The sequence below is a fragment of the Thamnophis sirtalis genome, unplaced genomic scaffold (genome assembly GCF_051295495.1).
Source record: "Thamnophis sirtalis isolate CommonGarterSnake01/CBP01778 unplaced genomic scaffold, rThaSir2_p1.2 scaffold_3, whole genome shotgun sequence".
Classification (NCBI taxonomy): Eukaryota; Metazoa; Chordata; class Lepidosauria; order Squamata; family Natricidae; genus Thamnophis; species Thamnophis sirtalis.
This window is the reverse complement of record NW_028261383.1, coordinates 100,340,405-100,358,803: the sequence shown is the minus strand read 5'-3', so window position 1 is coordinate 100,358,803 and position 18,399 is coordinate 100,340,405. Positions and strand designations below refer to the sequence as shown.

Below are 18,399 nucleotides of genomic sequence, written 5' to 3'. Positions count from 1 at the left end.
CAAACTGGTAGTAAAAAAATTGGCAACCCACCATTGCTATTCATGATATAATTAATGATCTTTAAAGCCCAAATAAATAAACAAAAATGGAATTGAAGCATCTAAAAGAATACCTCTATCAGCCAGAAGTACTGCTGAGATATTATATGTCAACCAGGAAAGAAAGTAGCAATTCTGTTGTGATAACTTAATTGTGGGTGACAATTGGAAGTTTATTAATTTAAACTTTCAGATAAGAACTGGTATCTTTATCAAGGATTTTAATTTGGTTTGATTTGAATTGAAGATGCATTTTCAGATTTGAACACTCTTTTACTATTTTGGGCATGACAGTATTTTTATCATTTGCAGTTACTGCTGTAGTTCAAGGATGGTATGTTCACCATGTGATTCCTTGTTAGCTGGTATCACACAATGAATATATTGTTTCCAGTAAAAACAAAAAACAAAGGGCACTCAAAAGCCAGAAAGTGGGAATAATTGCTTGGCTATAAGTATTAAAAAAACCACGGAGTACTAGAAGTTGGGAAGTTAAATTTAAATTAAGTCAATCCCAACTTCTGTGACTGACAGCAGGGATGCAGATCTGGAATCAGCCCACTTAGGCATAAATTTCCATTGTGAAAGGTGTGCAAATGATGAAATGTGCATTGCAACATCATAACAAAATTATGTTTAGTACAAAAGGGTAGAGCTTGGGTCATAACATCACAATGCATATTTCACCATGTCAGTAACATCTTGGGTAGGTATAGATTCTACCACACCGCATCTGAGTAACATCTTGGGTAGGTATAGATTCTACCACACCGCATCTCTAGTTTCTAGCTAGAAACTAGATAGAAACATTCTGACAGTTGTATAGTCTCTTGTGCTTGTTGGGTCAAAGCACATTTTACCAAATTAAAAATATTATAAATCAGGCCTTGATTCAAATACGTTGCTTCATTTTAGTAAAGCGGCTATTAAGATTTCGAGTGCAAAATTCTATGTAGAAACCTCTGCAGCTTTTTATTTGATCTGGTGTTTATTTGTTTGTTTCTTCTCATCAAATGAAAATAATTTTCTTCCCCATAATGTTCTGGCAATTGGGGACAAAATCAATGTAACTTTGAATCATCATGCAGTTTCTCTGATTGTCAAAGCTAGCCCTATCTTAGGTAAAATGAAGCTACTGTAATGAACAGTAGCCCTGGATGGCCCTAATCCATTCTGCTACTGGACCACAAACAATTTCAAGGCTAGGAAATTTCAGGGTAGATGTTTAGCCTGGCCAGCCACTCTATGGGCATCACCCTGAGGTGATGCTTAGAACAAAGGTTAATGCAAGGAACTCAGAATGCATCACTCTGTGAACCTTCCTACAGCAGCATCTATGTATTCTCTAAAGAATAAATCCTTTTGTTGCTCCCATTTGGAATAGGATATATAGGAAGGGATGAAAATGTTAGCTTGAGGTAGAAACTGCTGTGGGAGTGACAGATATAGTAATCTTGGGATGCTTCTGCTATTTGTGGTAATCAGTTATACAGTATCTAATACCTAATTCAACGGTGGTGCTAGTCTGAATTGAATGTGCCTACACTATTAGCAGGAATGGATCATAGTTAATCAAAATGATAAAAGATTTTGATTCTTGGATCTCTTGAAAAGTTTGAGAGGTCCAGATAACAAAATGTATAGACCCGTATTATTATTATTGATGATCAGAATATCTTCTATTCAATGAAGCAGAGCAAGATTAGTCTATTTGCTTAATGATCTATCTCTTATTGGCAATTTCACATTGTATTCCTTCTGTATTTTCCAAACTCATCTTTCTGTTATAATTTATGGAAAATTCAACACAAAGATCCCATTTTTATTTTTTTTTTGTAAATGTGTTTTATTTTCCATTTCATTTCGTACAGTCACATATATACTGTGCATAACCTGGGCCATATAACATTAAACAATAAACACAGCCATCCCTCTTGTCAACAATACCCCCCAAAATACAAACCCAATGTACCACTTCGACCCTCCAGACACCCTTTCTTTCGCCCCCCTCCAACTTTCCTTCTTCCCTCCAACATTCCCCTCTACCCTACTTCCCCTCCCCCTCTATCACTCCTCTCTCCCAATACACTCCCTCCCTTCCTTCTCACCCTCCCTCCAATCCTCTCTCCCACCCTCTCTACCCCTCTTTCTTCTTTCCCTCTACTCCTCCCTTCGGTGTATTTCTACTATCTATCAATATATTCAGCTTGTTCTATTTTTACACTAGAATTAAAGAGCAACAGTATACAAGTGCAATCGTGTTACTTTGCAAAGATCCCATTCTTGATAAATATCACCATGATTTCCATAATATATGACTGCATTCTTAACTAAAAGAATTTGGCTTCTGCTAACCAACACTGTGTAATATCACACAGTCAATAATGGTTTTGGCTTTACCAAAAATGAAAAACAAACTGCTGAGAGATTCACCAGTTTCATAGAGCTGAGAATATTGCATCTAGATATCAAATGCAGTCTGCCCTCATTTTCCTTGATAGCTGAATGACAACCTATAGATAAGACTTTCACTAGGTTTATCTATAGCAATAGCACTTAGACTTATATACCACTTTACAGTGCTTTACAGCCCTCTCTAAGCAGTTTATAGAGTCAGCATATTTCCCCCTAACAATTTTGGCTTCTCATTTTACCCATCTCAGAAGGATGGAAGGCTGAGTCAACCTTGATCCGGGTGAGAGTTGAACTGCCAAATTACAGGCAGTCAGCACAATTAGTCTGCAGCACTGCACCCTAACCATTGCACCACCATGGCTCATCTATAGTGGAACAGAGTTGTTTCTCATATTTCATTTAAGATTCAGGATCAAACCAGAATATTTGCAGAATGATGCGAACTAATCAGACTGTTTTTCAAACTGAGAGAGAATGCATTTGATGAATTGGGTGATTTTTGCACCAAGCTACCTTTAGAGCAGTGGTTCTCAACCTTCCCAACACCGCAACCCTTTGATACAGTTCCTCATGTTGTGGTGACCATAAAATTATTTTCGTTGCTACTTCATAACTGTAATTTTGCAATTTTTCGATTGTCTTAGGCGACCCCTGTGAAAGGGTCATCCAACCCCCAAAGGGGTCACGACCCACAGGTTGAGAACCGCTGCTATAGAGGTTCCAGCTTTACACTTTCCATTTGTAATCCGTTTGTACTGTAAGGACAATTTAAAATTTCATTAAAAAGCATCAAAGTGCAGATTTGCTTGTTTATTTGTATTCCTTGTGTGCCACTATTTGAATATTACATTAAAACAAATTAATGGTACTCATAAAATAACTAACTTAAAATCATTAATTTTAAATAGCTATATCCTTATATGCACTGATCTATTTTATGCTGTTGTAGCCATGATGGTGAACCTATGGCACACATGCCACATGTGGCACACGGAGCCTTATTTGCTGTCACACCAGTCGTCAGCTCCAGCGTGCCAGCTGATTTTCAGCCTTCTGGAAGGCTGGGGGAGGCCATTTTTGCCCTCACTAGGCTTCAGGAAAGCCTCCAGAGGTTTTGGGGCCATGCGCTCATGCGTGGGTTGGTGTGTGGCCATGGGTACATGAGCAGGTGGGTGGGGAGAATTGAATTGGTGTGGGCATGTGTGCATGGGCAATAGCACACAGGCACACAATTTTGGCACGCCATAGGAAAAAGGTTTACCATCACTGCGTTATAGTTTTAGAGAAGAAATGGCTCTAAGAAATGCTGTAACCAATGAACCCTGAAGATCCTTTACTTGCAAAATGTATTCAGATGTGTGGATTCATGATTGAACTTATGTCATATTACTGTTCTTGTGTATCTTCATTCAGATGGACGAGATCAAAGCAAAAGACAGAACTATCTTTTCTTTGGAGAAAGAGCTGGAGACCCTGACAGGATATGTTCAGAAGCTTCAGCTACAGAAAGAAGCATTGGATGAACAACTGTTTTTGGTTAAGGAGGCTGAATGCAACATGAGCAGTCCCAAAAGAGAGATCCCAGGCAGAGCAGGAGATGGCTCGGAACACTGCAGCAGTCCTGTAAGAAGCATCTTCTATTTCATCACACTGGGATTTTGATTGGGTTCGCTTATTGCATCATTGCTCTGCTTTCCATGAGTGGCATCTACTCATGAACTATGCAATACTCCCTCTTGTGGTAATTCAAAGGCTACACTTCAGTTCTGATTCAACTGTGTAGTTAATTCAAAACAAGAGATGATGAAGAGAAGGAGAAGCAGAGGTGGGTTGCTCCCGGTTCGGCTGAACCGGTAGTGGTGATTTGACCTGGGTTGCAGAATTGGCAGCGACCCAGGCTGGCCACGCCCATGAACCGGTTCCCTGGTCTCTTCTGACATCGCTGGCATGTTTCTGCGCATGCACAGAACAATTTTCAGTCAACTGAGCATGTGCAATGCAAAGCACGTGCGAAGTGAACCAGTACCAACCGGTACAGGGGGAAAAAAACCCTGAGAAGGAGGAGGAGGAGAAAAATGATTGGCATTTATGCAGAGCCTTTAAAACACACCAAACATTCTATATTCATTAACTCAACAGTTTATAAAAGAGCTTGTAAAAGCCTGCTGTTAATGTTCATCTGTTGAAGATCAAATTATAAACTGAGACTGTGACATAGAGGCTTGCTTAAAGCCACTTACAGATTTAGAAACATACGCTCACATTCTTGTTTACATAAAATACAAGGTTATATGTTTAGCAAGGATGCACAATATATGGTTCTCTAGATATTGCTGACTTTTGTATTTGTCAGTATTTGTTAGATTTGATAGAAGATAATATTTGTATCTCAGGGTTGACCTGTGGGTTCCTTGGTACTCTCTGGGCTTGGTTGTTTTCTTACCAAATTAGTAACATCATCAGTACATTGATGATGTTACCAAGTATGGCAATGAAATATCTGCAAGAAAACAACCAAACTTAGAGACCTCCAAAAACCTCACAATATTTGTTACTGATGGCTATGTGTGAACTATACAATTCCATCTTCACAAATGAAGGCATATACATGTCCCAGGATAATGTTGCAGGATCCAATCTGGGTCAGTCCCCAGGACCAGAAGTTTAGTCTTCCAAGCTTTCGGACTCATGCTGGAGCCCATCCTCAGGGATCTTCTCTTTCACCACTGTGTTGAGAGAGAACTTCCCTGACGATGGGCTCTACCCCAACTCTGAAATCTCAGAAGACTAAAACTCTGGTCCCGGTGACCGACACAGATTGGATCTTGCAATTTTATCTTCATTGTGATTCATAATTTCTTCCAAGGATCTTAACACTTGCCTATAAATAACACTTATGTCAAATTATTTTTTTTTGACAAACATTTGTAGGATCTACGTAGAAATCAGAAGAGAATGGCAGAACTCAATGCTACTATTCGGAAACTTGAGGATAGGAACACTCTGCTTGTGGATGAACGTAATGAATTGGTATGGTCTCTTAGCAGTTTCTGAACATTTTGTTTAATCTAAAATATCTGGAATAGCAATGACAAAATCATAAATGATAAATAATGTTGCAGAGGTGCATCAGCTTTGTTCATACTTGTTTTTATTATTATTATATCTGGTTCTCTGAATAAGTTTCTGAAATTTTCTTGGCAAGGTTTTTCAGAAGTGGTTTGGGCAGAGGAAGTGACTGATTCAAGGCCACCCAGCTGGCTTTGTTCCTAAGGTGGGACTAAAGTTCATGATTTCCTATGGGATCATTTCAGTGGAAGATGATTGAAGTTCTCTAGTTAGGACTGATGTTAACTGTCTGAATTGAGTTAGACTGAGAATTATTGATCTAAATTTACCCAGTAAATTTCCATGGCCAGAGGTAGATGTGAACCTGGTTTAATCACTATAATAAGTTCATCATGTTATAGATCTGACTGCTATTTTTCATGATTCATGTTTTGTAGCACTGCTTGTTGTGTGAACCCAGGCAATTCTGATTTATTTCATTAATAATGGTTAGCTCAATGTGTAAAATCAGTCTCTGACAGATAGCCCCTCTTCTTGGTTTCACATGATAAATTTTCCAGCACTAGATATTATACACATTTTAATAACAAAATACAACCAGAGCAAGGGAATAGCAACCATTCTTTCTCTTCTTAGAAGAATGAGGCATGACATGGTTTCGCATTCAATGTTATGAGCAGTAGGTAGGTTGGATTCTTATGTTAAATTTATTTTTGGCTATAGATACTTAAACAACATTTCAGGAAAATAAATGTAGGTAAGTTAGAAGTGGCATTTCTTGCCATAATGAACTCATCAACATTTTTAACTCTGATCAAACATGTTTTGTAGATTCAAATGACATTATCATTATTTTAAGATCTGCAGATGGCATCTTTTAAAAAAAGCAATGCTTGAAATTCTATTCCTCAAACTGTTCTATTGATTTGATTTATATAACATTCTAAGCCATAGTTTGTAGTTTGTTTTGAAGTTAGTGTGATATATGAATCAACATGATAACTTCTTGAAGAAATAATGTTTTAAACATTTCCATTCCAGAAACTATAGAGAGAGAGATAGATAGATAGATAGATAGATAGATAGATAGATAGATAGATAGATAGAGATATAGATATAGATATAGATATAGATAATATATATATATATATTATATATATAATATAATATATATATTTGTCAATCAGAGTGTACAGGTAGTCCTTGACTTACAACAGTCCACTGTCCACTTTCAAAGTTATAACAGCACTGGAAAAAAATGACTTATGACTATTTTTCACATTTATGACTGTTTCAGCATCTCCATGGTCACGTGATTTACAGTTGGATGTTTGACAGCTGATTCACATTTATGATGATTGAGTTATCCCAGAGTCATGTAATCACCTTTTGCAACCTTCTGACAAGCAAAGTCAATGCAGAACTAGATTCACTTAACAACCCTGTTACTAATTTAACAACTGCAGTGATTCCCTTAACAAATGTGGCAAGTAAAGTTGTAAAATGGGGTAAAACTCACTTAACAAATTTCTCACAGCAACCTAAATTTTGGGCTCAATTGTGGTCACAAGTTGAGGACTACCTGTATATGAGTTAGTGGATGTATGTACTATAGATATGTAATCTATAAATCTAGTTAATTAATTAGCATTTTGTTTGCAGTTGAAACGTGTTCGAGAAGCTGAAAAACAATGCAAACCTCTTCTGGAAAGAAATAAGTGCCTCTCTAAAAGAAATGATGAACTCATGCAGTCGTTGCAACGCATGGAGGAGAAACTTAAAGCAATCACTAAGGAAAATTTAGAGATGGTTTGTACCAAGAATTCAGATTTATTCTTTTTTTTATTCTTTCGTGTTTTTTTCTTCAGTTCTTGGAATATACAGTAACTATTAAGGGAAATGCCATAATTCTATTTGGATAATAGACTTTTTTGGTGTCATAACAGGGTATGAAGAGCTGAAAGGACTAACATCCAGACAATGTTATTCGGACTTTTTATGTTCAAAAAAAATTATAACAAAGAAAAAAAAACAGAATGTATCATGCCCAACCAACATGGGGTGAAATAATTTTTCATTGGATTGGTGATTTTTTTAAAACACATATTTTTCTTTATTTTAAACTGTAGCTTATTTAAACTGGTAGTCTAGAAGACACACAAAAAAACCAATTTTTATTCCTGGGGTTGTCGGTGCCCCTCTTCAGTTTAGCAAAATGGACATGAGCAAGAAGGAACTGCAGTGATGCTTAATTCAAAATTCAAAAATAATTGTGCTTGGATTCATTCTCATTATTCCCTTAATTCTCCAGAATGAACATTACAAAATGTTATTTTCTTGGAATCATTGCATTTTCTAGGAATTCAAGTCTATCTCCTAGATCACAATTTGTTGGATTTTATTCCATTCCTGTTTTTTCATGTTTTGAAAGCCATTTGCTATATGGCTTTATATGTTTATATGTAGGAATCAAACAGAAGTAATAAATAATGGCCTGGGTGATTTTACTAGAGAGCCAGGGCACTATATCCTAATCATGTCTATTTAGAAGTCCCACTGAGTTCAATTTTGTCTATTTGTTAATAAATATACACATCCATAGTTGAATGCTCTGCTGAGTGTTTTTTCCATAAAGAGATGTGTATCTTCCCTTCTCTCAAAACAACAGTAATTTAAAAACATGCCATGAGGGGAAAAAACAGCTCTAACATCTATAATTCAATATGTAAGACAGGTGGAAAATCAAATGTGAGAAATAATATAGTACGATGATCTAATCAAGTAAAAAAATTAAAAATCTAAAAAGAAAATTAGTTTTCCTATTTTATGTTTTTGTTGTGTAGAAAGAAAAAATGGTATCACATCCTCCTCTGAAGAAATTAAAATCGCTGAATGATCTTGATCAAGCAAATGAAGAACAAGAAACCGAATTTTTGAAGCTCCAGGTTATAGAACAACAAAACATAATTGATGAGCTGACAAGAGTAAGTTTATTAAGTCTTCATCAACTAAGAACAAAGCAACAGATCTTGTAAGATTGTATAATTTAAAAGAAATTGCATTATGACTAATATAGTTTAATATAGCATTTCCTGAACTAGAAGGTCCATAGATGTGTTGAATTCTATCCAGTCCAACTAATGTGAAATACAGCCCAGAATAGACAGGTCTGAGCTTGCAAGATTAGATGAATAAAAAAAATTAAAATCTGGTAAACTGCAAAGCAAAGTCAAGAAGTCAGCATCACCTCTATTTACAACAATGGAGGAAATAGAGGTCCCCACATATGCCTTAAGGCATTCTCAGGAGATAATATGGAAGGTGGCAATAATACAGTACTTTGTTCAAAAATGCAATCAGTTTCCCACAATTACAAGGTAATTGTATAGACCACTCTATACCTACTGCAGGAATTCAGATTAAAGCATAATTATGGATATCTATCTAGCTTGTACATGAACCTATTGAATGAAGTGGATCTCACCCTCAATCTAAATAATTGTTGTCATGTCAAATTACTTTTGGTAGCAATATTGTTTAAAAACAAAAACTTGTACCAAATATCCTTTTGTCATTTAAACCCTTTATTTCACGTTCTGTATTCTTGAAATAAGGGAGTGAGTGTTCTTTGTAAAATTCTTTTCTGACTTCCCATCCATTTTCAAATGGATAATATTGTAATCCTTACCTTTAAAATTGTCTTTGTCTTGTCTGCCTCTCATTGATCCCCTTTCATCTAATGATATTCATAAACCAAAGGGATGAACAGAAATTGGAAGTAGGCAGACACTGTATGAGGATTTAGTAATAAATCTCTCAGTAGATTTGCACTAGGTTAGCAAAAGTTCTTCCTTCCAGCATTAATAATGGCATTCAATGAAAAAGTCACTTTTTATCAACTGAAATGAAGAATGGCTCAGAGAAAACCAGGGGTGTGTTTGTGGATGAAACAAAAGTGAGTTTTGTTCAGTTACTAAAACAAATACTTGAGCAGTGATATATTCAGAAATCATTAACTGAAGTTGTATATAAATCATTATTCTTTCATTTGATGGATTTTTTGGTCTCTGGAAAAATATAGAATAGACTCTTCTAGGAACCTGACGTTGATCCCTTCTTGTCTAGAATTATTCCATACTTATCCTGTAAGAAAGATTTCCAAAGAAATTATATACTGCTACCTCTTTAATTTCTTCAAGAAGCTATTTTAAGAGCCCTTGGGAAAAACTTCCTGTTGCTTATTGCCATATTATAGCTAATAGAAAGGATGGGTTAGTGGAATAATCCCAACTCCTCCTCAACTGATTTGCCTCTATTTGTGTTCTATTTAGTTCATAAAATTCTCATTGAGCTGGAACTTGGAATGAATGAATAAATGAATGAATCACTCAAATGACTGAATGGTTCACTCTTATACGTCCATTTAATATCTTGACAATCACATGAAGTGCTAATACCTCAATATCAAGTATAATGCCTTGATAAGACCATACTTGGAATATTGCATCCAGGTTTTGGTCACCACAATCTAAAAAGGATGTTGAGACTCTAAAAAGACTGCAGAGAAGAGCAACAAAGAAGAGGGGACTGGAGGATAAAACATATGAAGAAAGGGTACAGGAACTGAGTATGTCTGTTTAGGGTGCAGTACTGCAGGCCACTTCAGCTGACTGTTATCTGCAGTTCAGCGATTCAAATCTCACCAGCTCAAGGTTGACTCAGCCTTCCATCCTTCTGAGGTGGGTGAAATGAGGACCCAGACTGCGGGGGCGATATGCTGACTCAATTTGCTAAAAATCTGTAAACCGCTTAGAGAGGGCTGAAAGCTCTATGAAGCGGTATATAAGTCTAATAAATAAATAAATAAATATGATAGCAGTGTTCAAAGCTAAGGGGCTGCCACAAAGAAGAGGGGATCAATCTATTCTCCAAAACACCTGAAGGCAGGACAAGAAACAATGAACGGAAACTTATCAAGGAGAGAACCAACCTAGAACTAAAGAGAAATTTCCTTACAGTTGGAACAATTAATCTGTGGAACAACTTGTCTCCAGAAGTTGTGGATGCTCCAACACTGGAAATTTTTAACAAAAGATTGAATAATTATTTATCTGAAATGGTATAGGGTTTCCTGTCTGAGCAGGGGGTTGACTAGAAGACTTCCAAGGCCCTTCCAACTCTGTTATTCTGTTATCTTTGTATCCTGAGTGGTAACCGTTTCTTGGTTTTCTTATCTAGGATAGAGAAAAACTTATTCGACGGAGGAAGCATAAAAGAAGTTCAAAGCCAATTAAGGTAAATGAGGTTTACAGATTATTTTGAACCCACTAATATCTTGTTTCCCTGAAAATAAGACCTCCCGGATAATAAGCCCAATCGGGCTTTTGAGAGCATTTGCTAAAATAAGCCCCCACCTGAAAATAAGCCCTCTCCAAAAATATTACAACACAGCAGCAACCATGAGGTGACCATGCTTGCCACCTCCTGCACCTCAAAAATAATAAGACCTCCCCGAAAATAAGGCCAAGTGCTTATTTGGGGGTCAAAAGAAAATAAGACCTGGCCTTATTTTGGGGAAAACATGGTATGTTAAATTATATTTCATTTCCAATTCATGAAATTACTCTATTGCATGCCCATTTCTCCTTCTTTCCATAAAGAAGGAAAGATATTAGGGCTCATAGAAACCATAAATGAAAGAAAGAAAGCATTTGGTCAAGTAAACCCAGCTGTGCTTACTAGTGATGGAGGCATGACAACTAAACAAAAAGACTATCATACCATGGGACATCTGGTCCCGAACGGCTCAGACCACGAACAATTCAGGTGCCAATCGAAAAATCCACTAAATGTTTCACTCAGGTCACAAACACATCCTCGGGTGCAAAATAAACACAACAGCGGCAATTTTTCCTGACTGTGCCATTTTGTGTGTGTGTGTGTGTGTGTGTGTGTGTGTGTGTGTGTGTGTACGTGTATGCACAGTCAGTCTTGCTTCTGGTCACGACCGAATTGGGTGCCGACCAAAGTCCTAGAATGGATTACTGTTGGCACCTGAGGTCCCACTGTATGTGCAACTCATTGCCAATTTCTTGCTAACATCTGTGGTTCTGCAAACTGCAAAACTGCTTGTAGAGCATACTCATACAATATGTTTTCCACTTCTGTGATGTCTGATCTTTTATGTGGGAACAAAAACATCGTAGTATAAGAGTGATTTAAATTCTCATGGATCAGACTTCTTCATGACTCATTTTGGCAAGTTTTAAGTGCTGAAATCATCAGTACTTTGCTATCCAACCTGCTGATTAACCAATTCTGTCAGCTTGGTGAATGACTCATTTACTTCTTTGATGTTGCTAATTAACTTAGTCAGTCTGAATATACTAAAGCTATTTTTAAATCATTGAATTGTAATAGTGGGCTCCAAAAGATAGCAGCTATTTTCACAGCATTGCTTGTAAGACCTATAAATGATGTTGTATAACCAAACAAACAACCTTAATGAGGAAGCAAATGGTCTTGGGGGAAAATATCCTTGTTTATTTGCATCTCAATTTCCTTCGGTTTCCTAGGTCAATTGTTAGACTTCAACCTGTCCAGAGCAAAGTCTATCCTATTGTACTCTGTAAAGGCCTTTTATACAGAACCTTTGGAGTTGTTTCTGCATTGTGACTGCCACAATTGGAAATGAGGAGTAGAAGGACAAACTATCCAGGGGTGATGTAGCTGTTTTTTCCTGCAGAGCCATTTGGCTAGTTTGCTGTCTTCAAATTCTAGGTTTTCATAACAAAATAGGGTTTTAAAAATCCACATAATTACTACATTGTCACCCACATAAAGCATCTCCAATACCTGACTGAGTTCATAAGATGGAGTATTATCTGTGCTATAAAGCTGGGCTGGTGGCAGAATTAGAATGTTTGGCTTTTTTTTTACAGAGGCATGTTCTGGACACAGTTTATGGGGGTGATGATGATTCCATGGACTCCGAAACATCATCCATGGCTTCATTTAGGACAGACAGAACACCAGCAACACCAGATGAAGATCTAGATGAAGTAAGATTTTCTTCCCTATTTTTATAAAGTTTGAATAATTAGCAAATGTGTATCAACCCTTTCAAGTTCTTGTGCACCTGTATTTTTTAATGTAGTGTCCTTCAAAATCTCCATTTCAACCTCCTCCAATTCCTCTTTCCTTTTTTTTCCTAGAAATTCCCTCAATTTCTGGACAGAATTCAGTCAAAAAACTTTGCTCTTTAGAAAAACATATCACATCTTCCAATTTGTCCCATCAAAATGGACAAATGGACATTTGTTCCATCAAACTAGATTCTTATTTTGCTTTAATTTCTCAGTCAGAAAAATACTTTTTCTCTTAAGCAAAATTCTAATAGGGATTTCTTTAAAAACAGCTGCATATGCTGTAAAACTTGGTCTTCTTCCTAACAGAGGGGATCAAAACATATCTTGGAACATTTCTTATTCTTTCAAAAAATTTTATTTATTCTCTATACTTTATCAATGTCTAACCTCTGTATCATCCTCAAACCCAGACCACATTTTCTCTAATATATTCACCAGAATCATTCTGAGTTACTCCAAATCTCAAACAAATTTTCTTCACTCTTCCTGATAAAGCATAAATCACATGCTTAGCCCTTCAAAACCTCTTTTATTTAAATGGCTGTGAATTATGGTCATTCACAGCCCATAATGATTCACACACAGTCTGTGAAAAGTCCTACAGATGTCTGCCACAGTCTTTCAGGATAATGCTGATAAACGCCCAACTTTATCTCCCTTGAAACACTGCCAGAGACCTAATTGCCAATTAGTTTTGCAAGGCTAAATGGAGCACAGAGTCAAACGGAGCTTCTCAGTATTTGAACCAACCAGAATGAACAAAATTGCTTCCTGCAAAGGCTTACGTCTGTTTGCTCATCTTTTATGTCTTATGGGAGAGGCCAATCATCTTCAAGCCTTATTCCCGAGTCGCCCCTTTTGTCTTAACTGTTCTTGCCTTCTGGCAGCTCTGCGCATGCGCACTGGGAACAGACTCACACTGTTTTTCTGAGTCGCTGATGTCAGACTCCAGAGACTCCGGAGGCAGCACATCACTCCAGATGGCCAGGGTCTCTGCCTCCAACACAGAGCCCTCATCCGAGCCTTCCCCAGACTCCAGGAATGGCCTATGTTCCTCCCCAAGCTCCTCACTATCCAACTCTGCAGCCAGGTTGCTGGCAGACCACAACAACTCCCAAAATTCCAATAGAAACAGGTTATCTAGTTCACTTTCCAACACTCTGTTCATAATAGAGTCTTGTTCTTCAAAACTTCCACTTTGCATTGATTTGTTTTATAAGTCCAGGCATTTGTTTTACAGTGCTTTCTGTCTTCTCAACTTCTTCTATCATCTCCTTTTCCATCTTTACAAATCTTTCATTTGTTCTTTTTTCAAAAGCTGTCAGTTTAGCATCAGGTGATTCAGCGAACTTACTGGCCAGTTGCTCAAACGTTTTCTGAAGGAAATCTGGTGTAATCCCTCTCTCTGCAGGTTGCTCCAGCAAGTCTCCTCTCTATTTTTGCCACTTTTCTGGTGGTTACCATTATAAATTATAATTAAAAAGAAAAGGAAATGCCCTTCTTTGTTTTCTTTTTCTATTTTGTGTTTCTGTGCCTTTATTACTTTCAGCTCAAATGGAACTGCATAATGACATTAAGCATCCTATTCTGGCTCAAATTACTTTTCCTTTGTTTTATGAAATCCACCAAGTGTCAGCACTATTTAATAATACCCCAAAAAAACATTCCACAAAGGATCTAGTCCGTTTGTCAATTTAATTCCAATTAATTCAAAAGCACTTTACCAAAAACAATCTTTCAAAATAATTATCCTTCATGTATACATTTATATTCACTCCCTCTTAAGCTTTTTGCAACTAGTCTTTAAGTCTTTAAAACCTTTTTTAAAACCATTCCAGAAGGAATGACTCAGCCAGGATTATTTTTTATCCTGCCACTCAGAAAATCTCTCTTTAGCTGTAAATTAGTTACATATGAAAGTGTTTAAGAAATTAGGCTGGCGCAAACCTTATGTTCATATAGGCTGCGTTATAGCTGTCAGCTTAATTAAAATTCCACAACTCCCAGCCTCGCAATTCGGAAGTTGATCACAAAAATCTTGGTCCCTGCAGTCTACTTACGAGGTAAGTAGGTACGAGTAGGTATTCTGTGTGCAAGTGGCATGATCTCATGATCTCTCCTTTATGGGTGAAACTGCGTCAGCCAGAATTCATGTCTGGCTACTGATCTCTTCTTCAGTGTCTTCCCTGCTCCTTGAGAGTTCACCATGGCTCTTCACTGGAAGCTCTCTATAAATGGTTTCTTAACCTGTGTATTCCAGAATACAATATTTTGTTTTCTAACATAATAAATTCCAATGTTATTTTGATACAACCTATTATTACACACTCCATCTTTTTTACAATACTGCACTTAATGTTTCTCTTTTTCAGAGCTTAGCAGCTGAAGAATCAGAGTTGCGATTTAGACAATTAACAAAAGAATATCAGGCCCTGCAGAGAGCCTATGCATTACTGCAAGAGCAAACTGGGGGTATAATAGATGCAGAAAGAGAAGCCAAGGTTGGTATCTGCCAAGGTCAACATAGCTGTCACCCAAATACATTCCGTAAAGATGTATGTGTATCTATCCGCCTCTCTATATTATTTCTAATTCATTCAAACAGCCTATAGCAAAACTGCAAAAATTTCCATGCAATTGGATAACGATAACAGACAAATCACTTTAAAGCAGTGTTTCTCAATCTTGGCAACTTGAAGATGACTGGACTTCAACTCCCAGAATTCCCCAGCCAGCGAATGCTGGCTGGGGAATTCTGGGAGTTGAAGTCCAGACATCTTCAAGTTGCCAAGATTGAGAAACACTGCTTTAAAGTAATGGAAAGTAAAACATGCTAAGAACTTTGTCACAGAAAAGATGCTACTTAAAAAACACAGAGTAGAATGTAACAGGGTCTCAAAACTCAAAGTATTGTGAGAGTTACAAAAGGACTGTTTCATTACCACAAAGTAGCAATATGGCTGCTTGCCAGAGGAAAAGAAGGAACTGCAAATGAATTAAAGATAATTTAAAACTCAGAAAGTTTGATGACATTTAAAAATATGAATAATGAAACTACTTTTTTTTAAACAGGCACAGGAGCAACTCCAAGCTGAAGTCCAGAGATATAGAGCAAAAATAGAAGATCTTGAAAAAACATTGGCCCAGAAAGGACAGGTAGACATTTTACAAAATATGGTTTGTCTCAATTACTTTTAAAGTTATTAGAATCAGTTTGTTATCGAAGAAATTTTGCACATATGAATCAACTACCTGAAAGGATGCCTGTAAACAATTGGGAATAAATATATAAAAGTATCTTGCTGTATGAGCATAACTGTATATTATAGATATCTGCAGCTACTTTGATGCTTCCAATAATACCCAATAACAATTGTTTCCATTAATTTAGCAAAAATCATTGAATTGTTTTACCATTTCTTTTTCATTGTAGCAGAAGTTTTAATCATAGTTGGCAACATGATTCAATCAATTGAGCCATAGTTCAGTTATTTAGTGGACTTAATTTTATTCATGGTAATTTAAATTCATTTAATTTAATAAAACCGATTAACAAAGCTAAATATAAATATCTCTTTATATTTTATTCTTAAAAAAAATAGGACTCACACTGGGTAGAAGATAAACAACTTTTTATTAAGAGGAATCAAGAGCTTTTGGATAAGGTATGTTTATGCTTGAATGGTTAGAAAGGGGTTGCTAGTCTTTCGTGTTGGGGAGCACATTTGGAATTCTCAGAACACCTTGTGGGTATCCTCACATATCAGCAAAAAAAAAAATCTCTAAGTGGTTTACAGAGTCGGTATATTGCCCCCCAACAATCTGGGTCCTCATTTTACTGACCTCAGAAGGGTGGAAGACTGAGTCAATTTGAGCTTGGTGGGATATGAATTGTCAAATTGCAGGCAGCCAGCAGGCAGCAGAGGTAGCCTGAAGTACTGCATTCTAATATCTGTGCCACCACAGCTCTTAGCACTTAGGAATAGACTTATATGCAACTTCAAGTGCTTCACGTCCCTCTCTAAGTGGTTTACACATTGACTCCAATAATCTGGATTATTATTTTACTGACCTCAGAAGGATGGAAGGCTGAGTCAACTTTGAGCTGGTCAGAATCAAACTCCAGACTGTGGGCAGAGTTAGCCTGCAATACTACATTCTAACCACTGTGTCACCAGGGTTCCTACAAGGTGACTACAAAGTGATGTTTGCCCCCTTCATTTCCCAGAATGGTTTCTACTCTTTAGCTTAATTTGTCTTCTTTCTGGAAGGTGGCCTACTTCCAAACAAAGCACTGGGTACATTCACCCAAAAATTCATTTTTGAATAATATTTCTAAGGCTGAGGCCCAGAGACAATTGAAATTATTGTGCTTAAGGCAAGCGCTTTGGTTTGCAACAAGTCAACTTCCCTTTTCTTTTAACTGAAATAATTTGGGAGGGGGGCAAGAATTTTTCCAGGCACTGAGAAGGATAATGCTAGACACTTTGTACTGACAGATATGATACTGTGAGTTCAGAGTGGTGTTTAGAACTGAACTTTCTGTACATCATTTAATTTCTGCACCTTACTTTGTCCCAGAATCAATTCAACATTCTGACTCCATATTAAGACTCCACTAGTTCCCTTATAATTTCACTAAATAATGACATACATACTGGATTAGATTTAGTCATTTTTAGATTAATCTATTGAAACCCGTTAGTCATGGCTAACTTATCCCATTTTATTTTATAAGTTCTGTTCTAGGCAACAGTCCATTAATTACTAAATTCAAGAGTTGAAGAAATGATAAGTTCTAAATAATAATATGGATTTTTATTGCACCATCAGATCGTATGATTGAAAGTATCTTGTGGTAGTACTTTTTGTATTTTTGCACAAGAGTCCTTCAGACTGCTCATTTTTCTCAATGATAATCTTTGTAATATAAAAATAAATATAATAATAATGTAAAATTCAAAAATGAAGGTGCAGAATCATGAAAAATAATATGCAAAATTATCCTTTGAAAATTTACTGTCTTAACCACAAGTAAACAATGAAATCCCAAAGTTCTGAATCAGCAAATATGAATCCTTTTGTTATTTGCCAAGTTGCTTTTGATGTATTATTTCCATAATAAGATAATTATTCCTTTAGTATATGAATTATGACTTTTGTAGATGTTATACTTCCCACAAAAAAACCCTCATAATTATATTAAAATAACCGATTAGCTTGCTTCCTTGGTGACTGAGAATTGTAGGAGGGAGCAAAAACGTCAGTGGTCATAAATGTCTAAAGTATGTCTTGGAATCATTTCCACAAATTATATATTTAGATCTTTTTCTAGATAGAAAAATTGGAAGTAGAGAACAATCGACTGCAACAGGAGCTGCAGGATGCCAGAGATCAGAATGAACTCTTGGAATTTCGAAATCTAGAACTTGAGGTAAGGACTTGCTAATTGTATTATGCGGGACGAGGGAACATTTTAAAGGAGGAAATATTCTTGCAATCATCTGTTATTCCAAATATTTTCCTTCATATAAATTAACCTGCCCTCCATGTTTGATTGCATTTTATATTTACAAATTAAGCTAATTTCTTATTTTTAAAAAAACAAAAAGAGATTCAGTTATACTAAAGGATAAGAAAACTGAAACTAGCTTGCATAATCTTTATCTTTTTGGCTGGAGGAATTTAGAGTAGGTCATAGGCACTTGGGTCTCAAAACCTAGTGTGA

At 36.5% G+C, this 18,399-nt stretch overlaps 1 protein-coding gene across 3 annotated transcripts in view; it reads left to right on the top strand.

Moving 5' to 3' along the window:
- JAKMIP2 (janus kinase and microtubule interacting protein 2) overlaps window positions 1-18,399 on the top strand; it is a 91,146-nt gene that overhangs the window by 61,909 nt on the left and 10,838 nt on the right. For 2 of the 3 annotated variants that reach the window (XM_014053695.2, XM_087709604.1), the window contains exons 4-13: window positions 3,868-4,077; window positions 5,386-5,484; window positions 7,186-7,332; window positions 8,367-8,507; window positions 10,762-10,818; window positions 12,465-12,584; window positions 15,044-15,172; window positions 15,744-15,827; window positions 16,274-16,336; window positions 18,007-18,105. In XM_014053695.2, coding sequence (XP_013909170.1) covers window positions 3,868-4,077; window positions 5,386-5,484; window positions 7,186-7,332; window positions 8,367-8,507; window positions 10,762-10,818; window positions 12,465-12,584; window positions 15,044-15,172; window positions 15,744-15,827; window positions 16,274-16,336; window positions 18,007-18,105 — 1,149 coding nt within the window. The remainder of the gene's footprint in view (window positions 1-3,867; window positions 4,078-5,385; window positions 5,485-7,185; window positions 7,333-8,366; window positions 8,508-10,761; window positions 10,819-12,464; window positions 12,585-15,043; window positions 15,173-15,743; window positions 15,828-16,273; window positions 16,337-18,006; window positions 18,106-18,399) is intronic. The other variant, XM_087709605.1, reaches the window with a different exon arrangement.